The 24,470-nt window shown below is 43.4% G+C and overlaps 1 protein-coding gene across 1 annotated transcript in view; it reads left to right on the top strand.

The window, feature by feature from the left end:
• Positions 1-24,470, top strand: part of ADAMTSL1 (ADAMTS like 1) — a 406,966-nt gene that overhangs the window by 301,748 nt on the left and 80,748 nt on the right. Inside the window, exons 22-23 of the mRNA XM_027616409.2 lie at positions 8,192-8,371; positions 13,818-13,952. Of these exons, the coding sequence (XP_027472210.1) occupies positions 8,192-8,371; positions 13,818-13,952 (315 nt within the window). The remainder of the gene's footprint in view (positions 1-8,191; positions 8,372-13,817; positions 13,953-24,470) is intronic.

Here is a 24,470-nt window from a genome sequence, read left to right as displayed (position 1 = left end):
ATGAGCGTGAAAAATTCATGGAAGTAGGAAAGCCCAAGACTGTAAGCGAACAGTGTGTGCTTTGGTCTGGCTGGGGCCCAGAGTGGAGAAATGGCGTGGAGGGGCTTAGGCTTTAGTATGCTGGGTTGCAGTTGCACCACGGAAGACCTTAAATGCTTGGCCAAGGAGTTCAGAAAAAGGCAGACAGAGAGTGGCATTAAGGAGCCAGACTTCCAGAAGAGTAAGCCAACAGCAGTTCATAAAATGGATTGAAGATAGGAAATACTGGGACAGAAAGGCCAGTTAAGAAGCTGTTTTAGTAGTCAGGGTGCCTGGCTGGCTCAGGGGGCAGAGCATGTGACCCTTGATCTCAGGTTTGTGAGGTCAAGCCCCATGTTGGGTGTAGAGATGACTTAAAACTTAAATCATTAAAAAAAAAAAAAAAAAAAGCTGTCTTGGTAGTTTAGAGAAGAGGTAATGGGGGCCCAAACTCAGGGCAGTGGTGATGGAAAGATAAAGGGTGGAGGAACATCAGAGAGGCTGCAGAGGTAAGACCAACAGGAATCTGGAGCTTACTCTCATCAGAAGTGGGTAGGAGTCATGAACGAAAACAGTGCTATTAGGAGCTGTGATATATAGGAATTGCCCTCTAGTTGGCCTTGCAAACTCAGAGGCCTATAAGGAACAGAAAGTCAGAAAGAAGCAGAGAAGGAGTAGACAATAGGGGGTAGTAGTATGTTCTTTATAAAGATATTTACCTTCCATTAAAAAGGCAAAAACACCAACACAGAGCCGCCAAACAAAGCCCAGCTGCTGATTCTCCCTTCCTCTGGACCACTAGTGGGTGATATCTACCCTAAGGGTCTTCACACCCACAGCACCCAGAAACGAACAGCTGCTGTTCTAGGGCCCAGCTCCAGTCGCCTGATTGCCATCCTCATCACATATCCCCTTCTGTGGCAAATCCAAAGCCGGGTTCCCTGGCCATACTCAGTGGACAGAGTGGACAGGCAGTGGCACCCCTTCTCTGGGGATTTCTTGGATCCTAAATCTCCACCCCAAAATCAGAGGTTTTACCTCTGCCTGTGATTTATAGGCCACATAACCCAGTTTAGAATAAGTAGGAGGAAGATCTTAATCTAAAGCATGTTGTTTCCAAAGAACAGTCAGTTTGGTTTTCTCTTTTTTTTTTTTTAAAGATTTTTTTTAATTTATTTATTTGAGAGAGAGAGAATGAGAGAGAGCACGAGAGGGAAGAGGGTCAGAGGGAGAAGCAGACTCCCCGTTGAGTAGGGAGCCCGACGTGGGACTCGATCCCGGGACTCCAGGATCATGACCTGAGCTGAAGGCAGTCGCTTAACCAACTGAGCCACCCAGGCGCCCAGTCTGGTTTTCTCTGAAATATTCTGGTACCTCCAGGAAATCAGAACTATAAATCTATCTCTGTCATCATACATTAGCTTCTCTTTGTAAAACTTCCCTTGGCCTGGGGCGCCTGGGTGGCTCAGTTGGTTAAGCGACTGCCTTCGGCTCAGGTCATGATCCTGGAGTCCCGGGATCGAGTCCCACGTCGGACTCCCTGCTCAACGGGGAGTCTGCTTCTCCCTCTGACCCTCCCCCGCTCTCATGCTCTCTCTCTCTCTCTCAAATAAATAAATAAAATCTTTAAAAAAAAAAAAAAAAAAAACTTCCCTTGGCCTGTGTGTCCAGCCTCGTCAGTGAAACCTTCCTCAGTCATATCCCTTCCTGCCCGGCCCTCCCAGATAAGGAGTCAGACAAACCCTCCAAGAGGGCTTCCCATGAAGGAGCTGGACTTCATGCAGGGACTGATGGTGCATGTGGGGCCTTCTGTGCAGAACCATCATCCCCCACCGGACCACTGTGAACATGTGCCTCAGAGACACAACACTAACTGGAGATACAATGGACCATGCTAGATCTCTTCTTGAGAGATGAGACAGGTAGGAGTAAGACAATGGAGAGCAAGGGGGCATGCAACAAGGAAGTGGGCGCTTAAAGGAGATTGAGAGAACCAGAATTCAGGTGAGGAAGCATTTACCATGGGGAACCGGGGACACTAAAATCAGCTTTGGCCAATTCTTTCTGGCCACTTGGTGCCCTGTCTCCCTGACTTCATCCAGAGACCCGCTCTTGGTGACCTCATCATGAGATCTCAGGTTGTCATGCCCACTTTTTGCCTGGCCCTGCACATGACAGTCTTTATTTTGATTTTTATGTGTAGAACTATTTGTGTTAATCATGGTTGACTAAAATAAATCTGTGTATCTTTGTCATTATACCTTTTGTTAAATAAGGTATTTATTCAAAGTGGTGGGCAAGAGCCTGCTTTTGATGACACAGTCAGTCTGTGAATTTGCTGGAAAAAAAATCGTCCTTGAGCTGAGTCTCCCGTCAAAATACTGAGTGTTGTAATGCGCAATAGCGGTAGGAATGACTTTTACTTTACTAATAGAAGTGGCTTTATGGCTCTCTTATGGTGTAATTTTAATGGCTATTTTATACTCCATATTAAGAATATTACATAATTTATGTAGAGTAACTCATGTCCTCTATGTATGAGTTGTTAGCAGTTTCTCATTAAATAACTTTTTGTACATATATGCTCTCACCTTGTAAGATGCAGCCTCACAAATTCTTCCCAACCCTTAAACATAACAAATATTAAGCAATGAGTATGATGAGCAAGCATTCTTTTTGAAAAGTGATCCAATCCAGTGTATCACTCCCATACTTTTTCTCTACTTGAGAAAAGTTCAGGAGACCTAGTAGGAGATAAAGGGTTGGGGGAGGAGGGAGCATTTCAGTCATTGGGACCAGAATGTGCAAAGGGCCTGAGGTAGAAAGAGCAGGCTGCCTCTAAAGCAGTAGAATATGGCTGGGGTGGCTGTAGTTCAGACAACAGAGAAGAAAGTAGCATGACCTGTGGCTGAAGGGTGGGGGAGAGCAGACAGGGGCTAGATCTTACATGCTCTCATAGATTATGGTACAATTTGGGATTTTCTTCTAAGAACAAAGGAAGTTTTTGAAGGACTTATGAGATAAAATTGTTAGGACTGGTGATGCAGAAATAAATAGTTGAGGAATCAGTGACAGGTAGTATATTCATTAAGGTAGGCTAGATTATGCTAATAAGTAGACCCCCAAATATATCATGGATCAAACACAATAGAAGTTTATTATTATTTACAGAAGAGTCCAGAGAGCTGGCTGCCCCACACAGTCAGGGTCACGGAATGCTTGTGGCTCTAACACATGCCCTTCAAGGTCTCCTAGGGGTTATCTCTAACCTGTCAACCAGAAGAGGGGGAAAAAGAAAAAGCATGGAGGGTGGTTGGGAAGGTTTTGAAGGGCCACACCTGGAAGCAACACATATTACCACTTCTCACAGTCCCTCTTGTCACCTGGCCACTCCCCACCACAAGGGATATTGAGCAACATGGCCTAGATGGGCACCCAGGCAAAAGAGGGAAACCGGTTTGGTGAACCACTGTGAATGTCTGCCCCAGTCAGTACAGAGAAATGTGGAAGGCTGAAAACCTCCTTTCCAGACTTCCGTGGTTCTTTAGAATAATTGGCATGGCTGACATTTTAGTTACTGTATCCTTTCCTTTTCTTGCACCAAGCCATGGAAGAAGCTGCTCAAGGGCATCGTGTCAAGGTGCACCTTTCAGTGGACACCCCAGCTCGAGATGCTGACAGGCTGTGTGGTGCAAGCAGCCTTCCAAATATAACAACAAGTGGTCTGCTTAGCAAGACTATCCTGTCTGGAATTGAAAAAAGAATATTACAGCATCACCCTACCTGGTGGCCCTGTGAAGATGAAAGGCACTAATCCTTATAATCATCTCAAGTTACAACCCATTATGACCAGACTCATTTATTGGTTCTTTCAAGCAACAGGGAGAGCATTGTGTTGTTGATAAGATACGCCACCAAAGGGAAAAAGGCAAAGCAGGGTTTTTTTCCTCCTCTGTTTTATACACAGATCATAGCAGGGAGGCCAGACTGTGGAGCCTATCCAAGTAACTTGTCAACAACATAGCATTGGACTGTGTTCTGTGGTAGAGTATCTTTTCTGTCATTTTTTAGACATTTCTTTTGGTAAAATGTGTGGTCACATCACAACAGCCCAGGAAAAAAAGAAGTCTCCCACAACCTGACCAGCTTCTCAACAAGAAGAGAGCTAACAAAGCCAGCACACATGGGTTCTAGAAACCCCTCCTCACAATAATCTTGGTGTTACAGCTACAGCAGAAAGGTTCATTCTAGAGTAGAAAATAAGAATTTGATGGTTCAGAAACAGTAGCGTAGCATTTCTGATCTTCTCTGAAGAGGCAGTTGGGTCCAGGGGCAGGCAGCATGGTGCGCACAGGGTAAGGTGGGAATCTGTGGCATCAAATGGATGAGTGTGGATCTCCACTCTGCCATTTGTAGGTCACTGATTGACCACGGGGTGAGGGGTAGGGAGAGACAGAGGCTCTGTCCCCACATAATCAGTCAGGGATTCAAACTAACATCACTTTAGGCAGATTTTTTCATCTCTTTGAACAATGTGATTATCTTTATAAAATGTTTGGCTTATAGCAAATGTTCACCAAGTGTTGTTTCTCCTCTCACATGTTCAGGATATTTTGCACGGTCCCTGACCTTCATGTACTCCCTATGTTCAGCTATTCTGAACGTCGGTCTTGGGCATGTGTATCTGGTACCTTTTCAAGGGATTCTGGTTTAAACAATGGCTGGTGATGTTCTCTTAAGGCTCATTATGATCTCTTGAGGAAAAAAAAAAAAAAACAGAAAAAAGCTCTCTCAGTCCTTGTTAATGTTTCCTCTTCCTTTCTTCTATGTTTGAAGGATGTCAAAATCAGTTGTGAAAGAGACTAAAGAGATTCTAAGGTATCTTTTTTTGTGTCACCCTCTGCCTGAGGCCCACAGTCCCAGGCAGGAAGCCCCCAACATGTGCCACCAGACACAACTCCTCCATCAGCAAATTCCTTCGACCCCTTGCTATCCTGAATGTTTGCATGTCTCCCATGAGCCCCCCACCCCCCACCCTACCTGAAGAATTCAGTCCTTTTGATAAGCACCTGTCTTATGCTGGCAAACACTCTGATTTCATGGGGGCGGGGGGGGGGCATGAGGCAGAGTGATTAAGGGAATGGAAGAGGCTTGGACCCACTTCCTGGGGAAGTGAGAAATGGCTCCAGGTCTCTCTCAGAGCCTGGGTTCTCTCCCTCCGCCTCTTGTTTCTCACCCCCACCCCCACCCCCCAATTTCCTCTCTTCTCCTCCGTGTCTCTGCCTCTGACTGTCCGGCAGGAGCACGGGCCCTTCCAGAGAAGGATGCACTGGGAGTAGCAGGGAGACTTACTGCAGGATTGTCCATGTTGCAGAGATCCTCAGGAGTGTTGGTGCTGGAGACACACACACACCATTCCCATCAGCACAGTGGTGGAGAGAGTGTTTGCTCCCCCATTCACTTCGTGGAACCGAGGGCCCATTTAGTCCAGCTCCTTTACTGTACCTGCCTTGCTCTAGAACAGTCTTAGGTCCTAGCGGGGATTGTGTGCTTGCTACCCACAGCACTCTTCAAAAGAACGTGCCAACCTACCCGCTGCATGTGAGCGCTTCATAACAAGGGAAATACTGACAGGAAATGATTTGTAGGACCTAGATTCTCCTTGTGTTTTCAGGACAGAAATGGCAGGGAATGTTTTCTTCAGCTTACCTTTCGGAGGCTTTCCTTTGAATGCTGTGGATTTTTTTTTTTTTTTTTTTTTTTTACACGTAAAAACTAAGCTCAAGGTCCAAAGTCCAAGCTAGCATGGCTAGACATCATGATGCTCTTGCTCTCCCTAGTGGTGCTGCAATGAAAAATCAGCTTTTCTGCCTCTTACCTGCCTCTTCTGTCCAGGTATATTCGGAGGCCAGGCCAGCCTGGTCCGTCTCCTGCATTTGAGCATCAGGCACCATGAGGTACGCCTCTCCCGATGTGACAAGCCTGCAGTATCTGAGTCTTTATCCCATTTCAGCAGCCCTGCCTCCTCCTTCCAGCCAGTTCGGTGATCCTTAGTGGTTTTCATTAAATTATTGGTAATTGGAAGAAAAGAGAAAACCAGAGAATCACTCCTCTGGTCCTTGTAATAGGGAGGAAGGCTCTACAGATTGGCCAGACACTTTGACCACCACCTTGGGCCACCGCTCCAGGCCCACCTGAGGCAGCCGAGCAGGCAGGATACCGGTGAATTCCCACAAGGCAGTTCATCATTGTTGAGGGAGTGTGAGACCACCTTCCCGCCTCCATCCCACTTCCTCCTTCTGGGAGCTCAGGAGCAGCAAGTGCCGAGGGGGGCATAATTAGGGGAGCCACTGAGCTGGGTGTTACAGAGTAGACTGCTGGCAAGTTCTGTTCAGCAGATTCAAGGACAAGTAACAGGTACATAGGCAATCCCTTGAAGACGTCTGTGTCCTCACCAGTAGGCTGCCCATTAAGGGCAACACTGTCCTTGCCCCAAATGCAGCATGTAGCCCCAACTCAGAAAAGCACAGGACAAAAGATCAAGTCTTTTGACTCTTCCTGGCTTTGACCCCCATTGACCAGGATTTGACATTTTTAACGTACCCTGGACATACACCCAAGAGTTCTGAGTAAACTTTTTGAACTGGGCCAGCAGGCTGAGCAGTGGGGAATGGAGCTTTCTGCTCCCCAGAGACCTGTGAATTGATGCCACAGATTTTCTGTCTCCCAACTTACTCTGAGCTCAGCCTCCTGCGGGGCCTCCTGTGCAGACTATCTCAGAAGGCTTGTCCTGGCCCGGGGCCTGCTTGCCAGCATGGCAACCACAGGGAAACTTCCTAAAGAACGACGGTTGCCCCCTTGTCTTAGCCTACTCAGGCTGCTATTACAAAATATCCATAGACGAGGTGGCTTAAATGTCTGAAATATATTTCTCATAGTACTGGAAGCTGAGAAGTCCAAGCTCAAGGCGCCAGCCCCAGCAGGTCTGTGGAGAGCTCTTTTCCTGGATTGCAGACCACCATCTTACCACGTCCTGACACGATGGAGAGAGAGAGAGGGCTCGCTCTCCGGTCTCTTCTCATAGGGGCACTAATCCCATCATGACAACCCCACCCACCTAAACCTAATTACCTCCAAATACTATCACATTGGAGGTGGTTAGAACGTAACAACGTATGAATTGTGAATGAACACATTCAATCAGTGACGACCCTAAAGGACAGAGCCCAACTTCCAAAGGCAGGTACTCCATCCTAACTCATACACCCTCCCCACTCTCTCCCTCAAACACAAATCTTGGACTGAAGAAAGAACAGAGTACTTTCTTTTTGTCTCTTTCTTTTGTCTCTTTCTCTGTGGTGTTATGGCCATAGCTCTGTGTTCTCTTGTTCTAAGAAAATACGTAGGATCCAAAAATTACAAGCGTGTTTTCCATGTATAGTGTCAGTTCTGGTCAGGTTCCAGCAGCTTTCTTTTGTCTGGTTCATACTAGACAAAATACTAATATTTTATAGCTTTTAACTTTTTACTGAAGTGTAGTATCTGTACTGAAAAGGAGACATATCATAAAGGTACCAAGCCCACCAAACCAGCCCTCGGGTCAGGAACCAGAGAATTACCCTTGACCAACCTTTGTCCCCACTTAGTCCCAACGCCTCCCTGTTTGTCCCTCCCTCTCACAGGAGCCACCACCCTGACTACTAACAGCACAGACTGATGTTATCGGGTTTTGTTTGTCACTTACAGAAATGAGATCATCCAGGGTGTACTCTTTTGCGTCCAGCTTTTCTTACTAAATGTTTGTTTCATGTACTTGTCAATCATTCCTTTTCACCGCTGTATAGATTTGGGGCTTATGTCCATCCCTACTTTCCCCACAGAGTTTGGGTACTTTCCTTCCATCTTGACAAGTGCCTTTTACCAGCTGCCCACTTCCTGTTCTGTTAACTGGACTCTCTCTTCCTGCCTCTTCAGTGTGAGCTTTAAAAAGCTAAAGCTCTCGAGACCACGGAGAGGTCACAGGTATTATTTAGTTTGGCCAGAGGATGGTAGAAGACGCCCACGCAGATGCTTCCTGCAGAGTAACCCCTGAGAGGGTCCGCCAAGCGGTGGTAACTGCCTCCAGGGTCACCTGAGTGTGTTTTGCTGATGTGTTTATTTTTTTTCTTCCTAGGTGTGCCTGAAGCTGAAGTCACTTGGTTCAGGAATAAAAGCAAACTGGGCTCCCCTCCGCATGGGCACGAGGGCTCCTTGCTGCTCACAGACGTGTCCCCCTCAGATCAGGGCCTGTACTCCTGCAGAGCAGCCAATGTCCATGGAGAGCTGACCGAGAACACGCAGCTGCTGATCCTAGGTAAACACCTCGAGGCTGACCGTCTAGCCCACCCTCCCCCTCCCTTTATCCCTGATCCATTTAATTACATAAAAGCAATATGCCTTCTCTTCCTCCCACCTTAGGGCCTTCCAGTAGAAAGAACACAGACTCGGGGGCCAGGCAGAAATCATTTTGAATGCTGGCTCTACTGTTTATTCAGTGTGTGACCTTGTGTGACTTTGGGCAACTCAGTTACCTTACTAAGCCTTAGATGCTGGTCTTGATGTGAATGCACGATGGGGATTGTCCATGTAGGGGGAGGCGGCTGTCAGCAAGGGCTCAAGAAGTAAAGAAGTTATTGTGAATTTCTTCTGCATTAAGGACTTCTTTGAGCATCAAATGAAAACTATTGATGACCCCCTCCAGAAAAATTCGTACCTATAAAATTTTTCATAGAATTTCAAGAAGTTCATAGTCCAGCCTACCTAAAGTCCACACGGGTAGCCCCGTCTTAGTCCTTTCAGGCTGCTAAAACAAAACACAAACTGGGCAGCTTATAACAACAGAAGTTTATGTCTCACACCTCTAGAGGCTAGAAGTCCAGGATCAGGATGCCAACATGGTCAGGTTCTGCTAAAGCCCCTTCTCTGGGTTACAGACCACTGGCTTCTTGCTGTCTCTGCCCATGGCAGAAGGGACAAGCCAGCTCTCTAGGGTCTCATGTTTAAGGGCGCAAATGGCCCTCGTGAGGGCTCTGCCTCACCTCCCAAAGGCCCCGTCACCTAATACCATCACCTTGGGGGGTTAGGACTTCACCTATGAATTTGAAGGGACACAGGCATTCAGACTATAGTACCCCCAAATATAAGAACCCCTGACTAGAGTCTAACACAGTTCTTGGCATAACACAGATATTAGAAATAACACTGGGATACCATCTAATATTCACTGTTGCCCAGTGCTGGACTCTGCCATGTTGGGAACAATAACCCTTCTATCCCCTGGACTAGGGACCCAGGGCTTATCTTCCCCAGGGAGTCTGGAACTTGGTGGGATGCAGTAAAAAAGCTTGTTTTTGTCTTACCTTAAAAAAAAAAAGAAAAAAGAAAAAAACTCTCTATTCTGTTCCATTGATCTCTGTGTCTGTTTTTGTGCCAGTACCATACTGTCTTGATGATGACAGCTTTGTAATAGAGCTGGAAGTCTGGAATTGTGATGTCCCCAGCTTTGCTTTTCTTTTTCAACATTCCTCTGGCTATTCGGGGTCTTTTCTGGTTCCATACGAATTTTAGGATTATTTGTTCCATTTCTTTGAAAAACGTGGATGGTATTTTGATAGGGATTGCATTGAATGTGTAGATTGCTCTAGGTAGCATTGACATCTTCACAATATTTGTTCTTCCAATCCATGAGCATGGAACGTTTTCCATTTCTTTGTGTCTTCCTCAATTTCTTTCATGAGTATTTTATAGTTTTCTGAGTACAGATTCTTTGCCTCTTTGGTTAGATTTATTCCTAGGTAGCTTATGGTTTTGGGTGCAATTGTAAATGGGATCGACTCCTTAATTTCTCTTTCTTCTGCCTTGTTGTTGGTGTATAGGAATGCCACTGATTTCTGTGCATTGATTTTATATCCTGCCACTTTACTGAATTCCCCTATGAGTTCTAGCAGTTTTGGGGTGGGGTCTTTTGGGTTTTCCACATAAAGTATCCTATCATCTGCAAAGAGTGAGAGTTTGACTTCTTCTTTGCCGATTTGGATGCCTTTGATTTCTTTTTGTTGTCTGATTGCTGTGGCTAGGACTTCTAATACTATGTTGAATAGCAGTGGTGAGAGTGGACATCCCTGCCGCGTTCCTGACCTTAGGTGGAAAGCTCTCAGCTTTTCCCCATTGAGAATGATATTCACTGTGGGTTTTTCATAGATGGCTTTTATGATCTTGAGGTATGTACCCTCTATCCCTATACTCTGAAGAGTTTTGATCAAGAAAGGGTGCTGTACTTTGCCAAATGCATTTTCTGCATCTATGGAGAGGATCATATGGTTCTTGTTCTTTCTTTTATTAATGTATTGTATTACATTGATTGATTTGCGGATGTTGAACCAACCTTGCAGCCCAGGGATAAATCCCACTTGGTTAGCCTGGTGATGGGTAGTAAAGAGGACACATTCTGCGTGGAGCACTGGGTGTTATACGCAAACAATGAATCATGGAACACTACATCAAAAACTGATGATGTAATGTATCGTGATTAACATAACATAATAATAAAAAAAAAGAAAGTTTAAAAAAAAAAGCAATGATTAGAGCCCTCATGCTAGTTTTCTCACTAAGAGAAAGCTATCATTCTAAGAAAAAAAGGAATCTATGAGAAATATGAAGAATCACACACCATACATACATACACACACATTCATATATTAGAGACCTCCTTGGGGAAAAATAATTAAACTTTATACTCATATTTCCATACCTGCAATTGCTCATAGACCAAAGCCTAGGGTCTCTAGCCCTTGCCCGCTCAGGTTTCAGAGAGGCCCCGGCGGGTTTTCATCTCACCAGTGGCTGCATAAACCTCCAGTCATCTTAGAAAGCCACAGGAAGGCAGCTCTGTGACAGATGTCATTTGTTCTGTGTTGGGTTTCATCCGGCTGAGCTGCGTACGAGTCTGGAGCCCAGGGCCCAGGCACGGTTGCCCCACACTGAGTTACGGGCCTTCCTGTGGGCTTTTCCTCCCAAAATAAGCCTTGATTGTCGCCTGCACTGACAGAGACAAGAGCCTAGGATGCGTGGTTGCTACAGTAGCTTTACCAATGAAGGGCATGCGTTCTGCCAGGCAGCTCTTGCAGCGTTGCGACTGAAGACTAGTGTGACCGTGAACATGGAGCTGGATGAGTAGGACATCTTCCCATTTAATCAGACGTGATGGGAAAAAAAAAAATCACTGGTTAGACTCTTAAGCAGAGGGCTTTTCTTGATCAGAAGCCTTGGTTTATTAATCCAAGTATTTTTAGTTGTATAGGTGGCTATGAACATAGAAATAATGTCTCTCTTTTTGTTTTAATTAGCCAAAAATGAGGCTTAATTTTTAAACAAGAGATTTTGTGTATAAAACTGAGCTTTCAGGCCAAGCTCTGTGACTTAACCTGTAGCATGGAGACTTGATGTGTAATGCGACTTTCATTCATTTATTCCTGTGGCTGTTGAATGAATATTCATGACGTATTGCCTCTAAGTTCCGTCTCGAGTGTTGGGATCAATTTAAGAGGTGACCTCTGTCTTTGGAGAATTTACGGTTTCCCTCGGAAGATCAAATGGACATGCACCAAAGAAGAACAATATGATAAAAGTTCTAAGGGCATTAGGAGGGGCTGACATTTGGCCCAAGAAGACCTGATGGTTTTGAAGATGGGACATAACCTCCCTTTTTGACTTTTAGGAAATAAGCAAAGGTTTCTTGAGTTTAATATTCTTTTTTTTTAAGATTGATTGATTGATTGATTGATTGATTTAAGAGAGAGAAAGCACTAGCAGGAAGGGCAGAGGGAGGGAGAGAAACTCAAGCAGACTCCCCACTGAGCAGGGAGCCCAACACAGGGCTGGATCCCACAACCCCAAGATCATGACCTGAGCCAAGACCAAGAGCTGACTATTAACTGACTACAGCACCCAAGCATCCCTTGAGTTTAATATTCTTGAGGGAATATTCAGTATTCAATTTCAGTATCCTCAAGGGAATATTAAAAAATGGGTGATGGGCATTAAGGAAGGCACATGTTGGGATGACCACTGGGTCTTGTGTGTGGGTGATAAATCACTGGATTCTGCTCCTGAAACCAGGGAGGCACTATATGTTAACTAACGTGAATTTAAATTTTAAAAAATAATTACTTAAGTTTAAAAAAATAAAAAAAAATGGGAAGGGACTCTAGGTTGGAGTAAACTACTACCATCAGTTCCTAAAATCCTGGTATTTCAGAGTAAAAAGAGATCTAGGAAATGATGAGTTTCCTCACCATTTTATAGACAAGGAAACTAAGGCTCAGAGGAATTAAGTGACTTGCCCAAGTTAGTGAGTGACAGAGCCACAGCTCAAACAGAGCATTCCTGAACCCAAACATGATGTTTTCACCTATACCCAAAGAATATTTTTAAATTATATATAACATATATAATGTCTTTATAATTTATGTATAGATATAGATACAGATGTAAAAATCTCAAGCTCATCATTGTTTTCTGTATGCAATGGTTTTTTGCAGTCAAGGCAGAGTAGACAGAAGGCATATTTCTGAGGCGGACTCTGAAGCCATCATGACTTACTTGCCACCCTTAACAAGTATCTGACAAGGTGACAGGCACATAATAGGCCCCCACTGAACACTGATGAAATGACCATCAGTTACAAAAGAAATACTCCTGCTTCTCTTCAGACTCCAACAAGTGCTCTAGAGAAAAAGATGGGAGTCCACCTTGGGAGATGTAGGAAGTGGGGAAACAGGATTCTGCTTCTTTTCTCAGAGAATCTTGAGTCCTCTCACCACCAGCTTCAATAGGTGCTCTCCTCTTTATTTGTCCAGTGGAAATGATAAGCCACTCTATTTCCCATTTGTGTCACTTTGGGCTCTGGTTAACTAGACCCCTGATGACTTCAGCCCTAACTCCTTCTAAGATTTTAAAGAACAAATCATCCCTGTTCTGCTTATCTGGTCCTACGTGGGCGTAAAAATCCAGACCACAAAGCAAATTCACTTTATCAACTTCATAAATAAACCTTTTTCTTCATAGAAAACGTCACTGGTAGGCTTCTTTTATATAAGGAATTCCTGGGTCACCTGGATAGTGCAGTCAGTTAAGCATCTGATGCAGTTTCGGCTCAGGTCATGATCTCAGGGTCGTGAGACTGAGCCCCGTGTCAGGCTCGGTGCTGGGCATGGAGCCTGCTTAAGATTCTCTCTCTCCCTCCCCCTCTACTCCCCCCCCCCATGTGTGTGCGCTCTCTCGCTCTCTAAGATAAAAAAAATTCCTGTGGTGATGTATCCATATCTGTGGGGACAGTAACAGAGTGTTCTAAAGGATACCGTAAGAGTTAAATGAAAAAAGGAATGAAAACTATTTAACACAGGACTTGGCATATAATAAATGCTGAAGAAGTGTTGGCTTTTTAAGAGTATTTTTATAATATAGTTTAATTTGCCTACACATTTATAGAGACCCAGTGGTACTGTGGTATAAAGTGGTATACAGTAAGGAACTCCTAAAGTCAACATGCCTGATTCTTATTACTGACCTTACTGTTTTGGGCACCAAATACTAAGCTTGAAATTCTGACTCACCTTGATAGGTACACTTTCTCTGTGGGAAAAAAATGATGCTAAAAGGCAACCCTAATGCCTGCCTTCAATGCATGCCCATCTTTCCTTCCCCCCTTACTACAGCCTTCATGCTTTACCCTGCCTGACTCCCCATCTGCCTTCCCACAGATCCCCCCCAAGTCCCCACACGGTTGGAAGACATCAGAGCCTTGCTTTCAGCCACTGGACCGAACCTTCCTTCAGTGCTGACGTCTCCTCTGGGAGCACAGCTGGTCCTGGATCCTGGGAATTCTGCTCTCCTTGGTGAGTCCAAATCTCTGGAACATTGGGCTGAAATCCAGGGCTGGACAGGATTTATGGATGGGTGACTGCTTGCAGGTGGGAGGGAGGCAGCAGGAGGGGGTGGCCAACAGGAAATCACTAAATTGCCTACAGAATCCAGACTCACCAGTGGAAACTTGGCTGACTTTCCATGTGAGGTGAGTGCAGATCTTAGTCTGGACTCTAGCTTGTCTAGATTCCAACATGGCTCCTTTCTGAATCCTCTTGGGCTAATACCACAGTCCAGATCCTCTCAATCAGATTGACTCACTGAACAGTAAGTAAGTAAAAAGCAGAGTAGTAAGAATAGCTCCTATATCTCCTCTCCCCTTGCCAACCATACCCCAGCGTGCCGCCATGACCTCCTCATAAGTAAACTAGAGCTATCATCAGCTTTCAAGAAGAAAAAGCTAGGTAATTCTATTTAGGCTAGCCTTCTATAGGTAGGGCCTGAAACCAACCCAGATGGACTCCTCAAACGGAGTGTTTAAATAACTTTACCAAGTACAGCTTCTCTGGCATCTGTCAATGGGAACCTTCACCAGGTTATTGCCCACATGGCTGGTGCCCTCTGGTAGCAGAGAGGTATATGAGGGCATCCATGCCCTGGACCCTTCACACCAGAATCATGGAGATGCCACAGGAACCTCTGTACTCCTGTCATGACTTCTGGAGAGGGTCAAGTCAAGGTGGAAGAGAAGAATTATCTGCCTTCAAAGGCCTGGGGGGAAAAAAAAAAAAAAAACAGGTCTACAAAATGGGGGAAATCACCATGCTAACTCTTTGTGGCCCCAAATGTTGCTAATGGTAACCAAAATTATTCCTTTGGCTCAAAGTTGCAAGTTTCTCTTTTCTCCTCCCCACCACCTAGCAAAGAGCGGGAGGCCAAAGGGTGCCTAGTCATACTGGCCATGTTGCTAAGTCAGACTTAGCAACATGGCCGGTATAGGATTACAAACAGAGAGATTGCCTTCAGGTTTCATTATGATCTGAAATTAACGAAGAATACTCCTAGTGTATGAGCATATGGAAAAAGCCTATAATTTCTCTGTTTCTGATCTGATCCTAAAAATAAGACACATATAATGACAAGTAGCCCTATTCTGTTTCCTATAACTTACACAAGCTTGGCATTGAGTTTTTCCACATCATGTTAATCAGAATTCATGGAAGTTCCAAACTGCTTTCTTTTGGCTTATAAATGGTAAATGTATTCCAAATTAAATGTGAGCATTGTAAGCTTTTTTTTTATTTTAGACTCATCACTATGAGAAATTGTCATAACTATTAATCATAGCCCAATCACTAGCAGAGTGTGCAGCAATGGTTTATTTTCAAGTTCAAATAACTCTTGGGTCACTCAGGTGCCATTCAGCATGCTGGAAAAATTAACCTGCTCATATTTTTCCGTGATAGTTTTACTTTCTTTCTCCGTATTCTGGAATAATATTTTGTCTCATTCTAGTCATAAGCAATAAGAATTTATTGTGCTTTATGCTGCTGCGTTCCATCGCTAGTTTATAGTGCTTTGTTACCTTAGACTGGTATTTAAATCTAACAGTTGAGAGACACCATAATACCCTAGTTCAGATCCAGACTGTTCCATTTGAATGGGACAGCAAGTCAGTAACCATAAGTTCCCTGAACGTAACTGCTTAGGCAACATGGACTCTAGCGGTGAATGTTGATGCCTCGCCAGCATTGTAGAAGGAGGGATCTGCACAGAATTGTGGAGATGAAGTAAGAAATGATGTCAAGTTTCAAGACTCTGGGAAGTAAGTCATTTGAAACAGACCAGGGCCTAACTGATGCTTTGGAGCTGAGCACAGAAGGATGGGTGGGATTCAAATAGGCAGCAAGGAAGGGAAACAGACATTGAGGGTGAAGAAGATACTATTAGCCTGGTGATGATAATGTGTAGCAGATATATCAGGTATCTGTAAAGAAACAGCTATAAAATACCGCTACTTTAAAAGTGATGATGGGCAGCTTAACTGGGATAGAAACTAGACCATTTAAAGGAACAAGCCTCAGCCGGAGCTTGTCCACTCAGCTTTGGCTTTGACCCTTACCCCAAGAATTCTAATATGCCTCCTCCATCTTGAGCCTCCCCAGCTATTGACTCATCCTGATCTGTTAGCCTAGTTGCTCTTATTTGATTCCCATCCCTGGCTCCTGTTGGTGGCCCTTTTAGACCAGAGCGCCTGCTCCGGGTACAAAATTAGGTCAAGGAGTTAAGTCTGTGTAGGATTGCTAAGCACTTAGAATGGTAAACAGTGTCAAATGTAGAGGACCTTGATTATTAGACAAGGAAACAGATTTACTATGTGGGACAGATCTTTAGAGGGTTTTTAAATAGGAGAATGATGTACTAAAAGTAATATTTGAAAGAATCTGGTATCCTGTAAGAGTAATCAATAGCGAGGGCAATTTAAGGAAGAAACCCTATTTTGAGGGTAACAGATGTTCTAGACCAAGATGGAAATATGTGGCGAAGATACTGTTAATCGCCCCTTCCACAACCAACACATCTCCAATCAATCACGTCATTCTTTTTCACTCAGCCCAGGCACTGCCTTGGAATTCATTCTAACATTTCCACCAAGCACAGTGGCAGTTGATATATAGGATGAAAGCCATTTGCCAACCCTGTTGTGGCCAGTAAATGGTGACATTCCTGTGTATGTATTTCTCCCATCGATGAGATTAGTTGGCTGCACCAGATTCAGAGAACTTTGTGGTTTTGTGGCATAGAGATAATAAGTCATGGACCTTGATTCTCATGTTTTCATGGGAAGAAGGAAAGAAGGGAGATTGGGGGTTTTTTAAAGCCATGTATCAGAGCTAACTCTTCTCCCTTAGAAATCAAGCCTTGAGATTCTCAGTAGGTGATTCTATTCCAGAAATTACTGTTTTAGTTGACAGACATTCTGGCATTGATTTTACTTCAAGCCACTGCCGGAACTTCCAAGAAGGAATGTTGATTGAGCAACACATGCATGGGCCCATATGGGCCTCACTTTCCATGACTGCAAGTGAAGACTTGGGACCAATAAATCCCTTGTTGCTCTCCTACTCTTTGCTGTATGACACAGACATGGAAAATTGCCAGTGGAGGCTTGGCCATGCAAAGTGGACCCAACCTAACCAGATCCATTGTCCTAGGCAAGACGGGTGCTAATTTTCTTTGTCCTTATTTAACAGCTGTCCTTTCTGCTGGGAGGCCTGAGCTGTGTCAACTGCTACAGAGGGCAAGGCCCATGCCACCCCCCTTTAGTGGTCTGGGTCCAGGTCCCTCCAGGCTCCAATTTTAGAGTAGCAGCATCTCACGCCTCCCCACACACCTACACCTTTTTGCAGGCTTCTGTTCAATTTGGGGGCGGTCACTAAGACTCAAAATTAATATTTCTCACAGTATCATTTATAGGGCATTAACACTGGTAGTATGCAAAAAAATAACTTTTATTGGGGTTTTTATTATGAGAGCAATACAACTTCATTGTAGAACAATTAAAAATAGAAGCAAAAATAAAAAACTGAAAATTATAATTGCCTAGCCCAGATAAAACCAGTGCAAATATCTTTTTCCTAGCCATTAATATGCAATATTTTGTCTAAAACAAAATCATATTCCATATACTGCTTACAACTTTTTTCACTAACTGGTATATAACAATTATGTTTCCATGTCTCTAAATATTCTTCTACAGTTTTAATTCTGGTGGCTGCATTGGTAGGAGGTATCAAATTCAACCAACTCTCTAATATTGAACTTTTAGATTCTTTGCAATCTTTTGCTAGTATAAAAACATAGATAAGGTGAATATTCTTATTCCTAAAGTTTTTGTGTGCATCTCTCTTAGGATAAATTTCTAGAAGTGTAATTATTGCGTCAAAAGTTTTGTATATTTTAATTTGTGCCGTTTTCAAATGGTCCTCCAAAAAAGTTCTACTTATTTATATGTGCACAGCACTATTTGAGAATTCTCACTTCCCTAAAATATTACCAACAGTAGCTATGACCAAGAGTTTTTACACTTACCATTTTAATTGGTGAATACACAAAATACAGTCTGAAAACTATATCATTTTAAATTTTTTTTTCTTTATGATCTTTAAGAATTCTGGTTTTTAATATTTATTAGTCATTTACATTCATTTATGAGTTGCCTGTCAGGTCCTTTGTTCATTTATTGATAGGTATTTATCTTATTTTAATGATTTGTAAGATACATTAGATATTTATATATGTTTGACATAAAAGTTTTTTAACAGCTTTAATTGAGAGATAATTGGCAGTGGCATAAATAAATAATATATATTTAAAGTCTAAAATTTGATGTTCTGATACATGGATACACCTGTGAAACCATCACTACAGTCAACATAATGAACATATTCATCACCCCCAAAAGTTACCTCATGCCCTTTTATAAAATCATGCCTTCACACCCTTACCCCACCCCATGTCCACCCCCAGCAACAACTGATCTACTCCCAGTATAGATAGATTAGATTAGATTTCTAGGATGTTTTATAAAAGAACTCATACTTTGGGGGGAATGTCTTCTTTCACTCAGGTTAATTATTTCGGCATTCATCCATATTGTAACATGCATCAACAGTGCATGTTTTTGTCAACTAGTGTTCCATTGTACAGCTAGACTGTTGTTTGTTCTGTCACCCACTTGCTGAGGGACAGAATGGTCATTTCCGGTTTCTGGTTGTTACAAATGAAGTTGCTATAGGTATTCGTCTACTCCTCTTTGTACGGACACACACTTTCATTTCTCTTGATTAAACACCTAAAAGTGAAATGGCTGGATCACATAGTAGGTGTTTGTTTAACATGTTAAGAAACAGCCAGACTGTTTTCCAGTATTCCAGACTTTTTTCCAAAGTAGCGGGACTACTCTACATTCCTACCACCAGTGTCTGACAGTTCTGGTTTCTCCACGTCCTCCCCAGCACTTGCTGTAGTCAGTCTTTTAATTTTAAACATTCTTCTAGGTCTGCAGTGGTTTCTTGTGATTTTAATTTGCAATTTCCTGGTAGTTGTTAATGTTGAGCATCTTTTAGTGTGCTATTTGCCATCCTGATTTCTTCTTGGGTGAAGTGTCTATTCAATTTTTCCCTGTTTTTGTTTTTGTTTTTTAATTGGGTTGTTGGTTTACTTACTGAGTTTTGGGAGTTCTCTATATACTTCAAATGCAAGTCTTTTATCAGATACATAAATTTCCAAATATTTTGTCCCAGTCAATGACAGTCTTTTTACTCTTTTAGTGTCTTTCAAAAAGCAGAATATTTTAATTTTGATGAAATTCAATCTATTCATTTTTTTCTTTTTGAGATGGTTCTTTTGCTATTGTATTTAGGAAATTTTGCCTACTCCAAGGTACCAAAGATCTTCTCCCATATTTTCTTCCAGAAGCTTTATATCCATATTGTAGGGATTTAAGTTTTACAGTTAGGTCTATCATTTCTTTTGAGTTTGTTTTTACCTAAGGCCTGAGGTATATATTGAAGTTCATTCTTATGCATATGGTTACCCAACTTGTTCCACTACCATTTGTTGAAAAGCTTATTCTTTCTCCACTGAATTGCCTTGGCACCTTTGTGGAAAATCAGTTGTCATTATATGTTTGGGTATATTTCCAGACCGTTCTGTTTCAGTGATACATTTGTCTCTTTACCCCAATACCACATTCTGCCGAACACCCTATGAATCAGGAGGTTTTACAGCCTGGCTGATAGGAACAGGTACTATTCTGTACCCTGTGTGAACACCAGAAACTGCTACCTCTAATTCTTTCCTTTTTCCCCTGCCTCTGGTAGTTCTTTACATGTATGCACTAATGTGCATCCTACTGAATACTCAAGGGGGATCTTCTTCAGATTTCAGAAATTCATTTATTCATCCCATCTCGCAGTTCTCTCTTCTCTGATACTCCATTCTGTGAACTTGAGCCACCTTGATCTCCCTGTGCTTTCAGCTCCCTCTCCTGAACTCGTGAGTCCCCAGGGCTCCACCTGGGTTTCCCTGTATTTTTTTTTTTAGGATTTTATTTATTTGACAGAGAGAGAGGGCTCAAGCAGGGTGAGCTGCAGGCAGAGTGAGAGGGAGAATCAGGCTCCCCGCTGGGCAGGGAGCCCAATGTGGGTCTTGATCCCAGGACCCTGGGATCATGACCTGAGCTGAAGGCAGACACTTAACCAACTGAGCCACCCAGGTGCCCTCTGGGTTTCCCTGTATTGCAGCCTGTTTCAAAGCGCTGAGCTGGGGCAACATTGTTTTGTTTCCCATTTCTCATGGATTGGTGTCCTTCATTGCCTAATGTCCAGTGTCTTGAAAACCATTGTCTCTTACATTCTGTTCATTGTTTATTATTTTAGGCAGGAAGGTAAATTCAGTCTCTTACTCCATTTTGATCAGAAATAGGCATACAGATATGTGCAAATAGGTGTGTGTGTGTGTGTGTATATATATGTATATATATATGTTTATGATGTGAATGTTTTAAATATTTGCCTAGACTCAGCTGATACGCAAATTTGGCAATCACATTCTAGAATTATTACATAAACACTTTTAAGAGATAATGTCTTACAGGGTTGGCAAACTATAGTCCCTGGGCCAAATCTAGGTCACTGCTTGTTTTTGTAAATAAAGTTTTATTGGCATGCAGCCATGCCCATTTATTTACCTATATATTGTCTATGACTTCTTTCATGCCATGATGGCAGAGTCAACTACTTGTGACAGAAACCATACAGCCCAGAAGCCTAAAGTATTTCCTTCCTAGTCCTTTGCAGAAAATGTTTGCCAATCGCTGATCTAGTCCATCCACCTCATTATGTAGAAAGAACACCAAGGTCTATGGTGGTGATCACACATCTCTTGTTTCTGAGGAGGATCAGTCTTTGCACTGTACCACTCTTTTATCCTGTCACTAGATTAAGTTTTCTCCATGAAGTAAAATAGCCTGAAAGGAAAAAGCAAGCCAACAAACCTGACTTATAGTAGTAGAAGTCTTTCTCAGAAGGTCGGGAAAGAGAGGCCCTAGATTTCTGTCAAAATTAGATAACCTTGGGTGCTTCCAATAAGAAAACATATGATTATATGTGGCTTAAGAAAAGCAGTTCAATCTCTTTTCTCAGCCTATCTGATTTAGGTCCAGAACCTGTTAGGCTGTCTCACAGAATATATCCATAGGGTTTGGTCCGCCCCCCTGTATTTAGTCCCAAACTCTCCATGAGCAAGCAAGCTGGGATGCCCAGGCAGAGGGACTCCTGACTTCTCTGCTGGAACCTCATGCCATGCTAGTCTCACAGAGAGCCAAACAGCACAAACCTTTTCTCGTCCCTTGTGATTTATCAAGAGGAGAGAGATTCAGGCATTCAAACCTGGGTTTGCAGAGTAAAGTTTTCCCGTGAAAGAAGCCATTGTGCCTGGCCCCTCTCCCCAGCCGGGGGCTCAAGGGTCACAGTCAGCACACGCAGCAGCCTCTCAGCAGCATCAGCAGGCTCCCCAGGGCCCTGCATGGTAACAGTTCCACTTCTCAGAGCCCTTCCAGTCCTGGAGAAGCCAGGCAGTGAGGCCAAGGCCCACCCACAACAGCCAGGCGGTAGTGTTTTCCTTCTGACCACCTGAGACCAGCAGCCTGCACATTTTCTTCTCTATTCATTTGAAGAGCTAAAAATTGCAGAGCATGGTTGGCCTAGATGCAGTTCCTACAAATCATACCACACCAATGAGGGAACTATGGCTGGAATGTATGAGACCCAGATCTGGAGTTTAGGGTGCAGTTTATAGTCATTGTTTTCATGTAAACCCCTCAAAGTAAGAGGATATTTCAGAAAACAGTTGAATAAATATTAATGTTCAAAATTGAAAGCCTTGGTGAAGGGCCTAAGAAGGCAATATCTGAAAGATAGATCAGTTTGCTCATTGAATAAATATTTGTTGAGTGCCTAATATGTCCCAGACACTATGCCAGGGGTGGGGATACACAGTAAATACGATAGAAAAACCTAGGTCTCATTCATTCATTCCAGAAAAATTTATTGAGCATTTACTAGGCATTAGGCACTGACCTAGATCTGAAGATACAGTAACACACAAACAGATTAACATACCTGCCCTTGTTTGGCTTGAACTCTGGTAGACACTTCCAGTCTGATGGGGAGAGTTATTCAAGTAAGAAGACTGTGATCAAAATAGTAACTATTGGAGCCCTGGGGGCGTATGACAAAACAGCACTCTTGGCCTGAGGTTTAGGCAAGTTTTCTTGAGGAGATATTTGAACTGAGATTAGAAGAGAGGCTGGAAGCTATCCAAGTGAAGAGCGAGCATCCCAGACAGAGGAGATCCAGAGCATTCCAAGGCAGAGGAACCAGCAGAGGTTCTGAAGCAAGAAAGCCTAGAGCATTTAAGGAAGCATCATGGCAGTAACTAAGGGGAGATTGGCCTAAGATGAAGGTAAAGAGAGAAGCAGGAGCAAGTTGCTGGCACTCTGTGAGCCCTGGTAAGACTTTCACACTTTGCACTAGTTGCAATGGGAAGTCTCTGAATGGTTTAAAAGCAGGAGAGAGACATCATCTGATTTGTGTATTAAAAGCCTGTTCTGGCTACTGGGCAGGGGATGGGTCCCAGGGAAGAGACTAGATAGAGTCCACCATTTAGGAAGTATTTCAGGTAAGAGATAACCATGGGTGAGAGTAGAGAGCTGGAGAGAACGGAAAGAAGTGAACAAATTCAGGGATTTGTAAGATGTAACACCGACAGGGCTTGGTAAATAGGTTAACGTCAGGGGGCAATGGTCATCCATACGATTCTCTGGAAAGCTCATGTACCTGCTATGTGCTCATGACACATTTCAGACCACTGAGGTCAACATATTGGAATAAAATGGAGAACTGTCTAGGTATACAACTGTAGAAAGTGTTGTTAAAAGATAGTCAAAGCTGTTCTTATTAAATTCTGGTTCATTTCCTTTACACACACCTGTCCAGTCTCCCTTAGATGCAGGGTCCTGTGCCCTCCCCCAGCATTGGAGCTCAGAAGCAGTAGGAGAGAGAGAAAAGTCAGTCACGTGTGAGAAAAAGCTCTAAAGAGTCGCAGAAAAAGCCAAAGGGAACAGGGAAGGAAGGACCCCTTTCTTTGGCGAAGGGAAAATCAGAGTGGGCTTCAGAGAGGAACTGTTCAAACTCAGTCTTAAATGATGAGTAAAAGCATTCCAAGTACTGATGGCATAGACACTGATTACTGAGCAACTTCTATGTTCTGGGCACCCTTGAAGGCACTGGGGATGCAACAGAGAACAAAATAAAAATCCCTTCTCTCATACAGCTTTCATTGTGCTATGGGAAATAGAAAGCAAACACAATGAAGTAAATGACATAGTATATTAGAAGGTATGGAAGGCATAGTATATTAGATAAGTGCTATGGAAAATAAAGCAGGGAAGAAAGGATGGATAGTGCCTATATGGGAACGAGGATGCAATTTTAAATTAGATTGGCAAGACAGGGCTCATCGAGAAAGTTATCTTTGAGCAAAGACTTGGACCTGAGCTGTTGAGCCTTGCATGTGTCTGGAGGAAGAGAAGAAGGGAAATGAGAGAAGAGGAGGGGAGGGGAGGGGAGGCAGTGGAAGAGCCAGTGTGGAGTCCTTGAGGCAGGGACATGCCTAGTGTATTCAAGGAACAACAAAGAAGCTAGTGTAGTGGGGCAGGAATGGAGTCATTGGGGTTGTGTGTGGGAGAGAGAAGATCAGAGACGTAAAAAGGCCGAGGGCAAATTGTGTAAGGCCTTGTAAATGGTCATGTTAAAATAGCAGTGAGAGAACTATAAATGGCCAAATTTATAAACAGACTCAATATCGCATTGAGCATCATGGGCTTTTCCAGGATTAGGCAGGGGCAGGCAGAAGTGATTTCTTTTATTGGAAACCATGTGGCCAACTGAATATTATATAGCTGACTCTAGTAAAAGAGAGGTTTATCAGGCTGGCTCTGGTACAAGCAATATTGCTGACTTAATTTGACTCACATGTGTTGGGCACCTGCTACCTCTACCTGGCCCTGAGCTGGGCTTCTGCAGGCACGTGCCTGGCCATTTCCTTCGTCCAGGAAGAGGTTCCCAATTGCACTAGAGTCCCCTGAGAAGTTTAAAAAAGAAAAGTCCCCCCTGAGACCAATTAAGACAGACTCTCTGGGGGTGGGGGTACACATCCGTACTTTCAAAAACTGATTCTCAGAGATTGAATGGACTTAAAAAGTCACTTCCACATCCCTTTCTATTCATATAGAGGCTGGGCTGGGGAAATGGTAGGCTTTATCATTTAAAAAAAATTTAGCCTGGCTTTCAAGACTCCTTGCTATTCAGACATAGCCTCTACATGGATCTTTCTATCTTATTCCTATCTCAAATGATTCCTCCATTCCAATCAAACTGTTCCCTAGTAATTGCCATGGCTTTGACCCTTTCTTGCCTGGAATA

This window comes from Zalophus californianus, chromosome 13 (genome assembly GCF_009762305.2).
Source record: "Zalophus californianus isolate mZalCal1 chromosome 13, mZalCal1.pri.v2, whole genome shotgun sequence".
NCBI classification, from domain to species: Eukaryota; Metazoa; Chordata; class Mammalia; order Carnivora; family Otariidae; genus Zalophus; species Zalophus californianus.
Note: the sequence above shows the minus strand (reverse complement) of the source record. Positions and strands in the feature narration are given on the sequence as shown.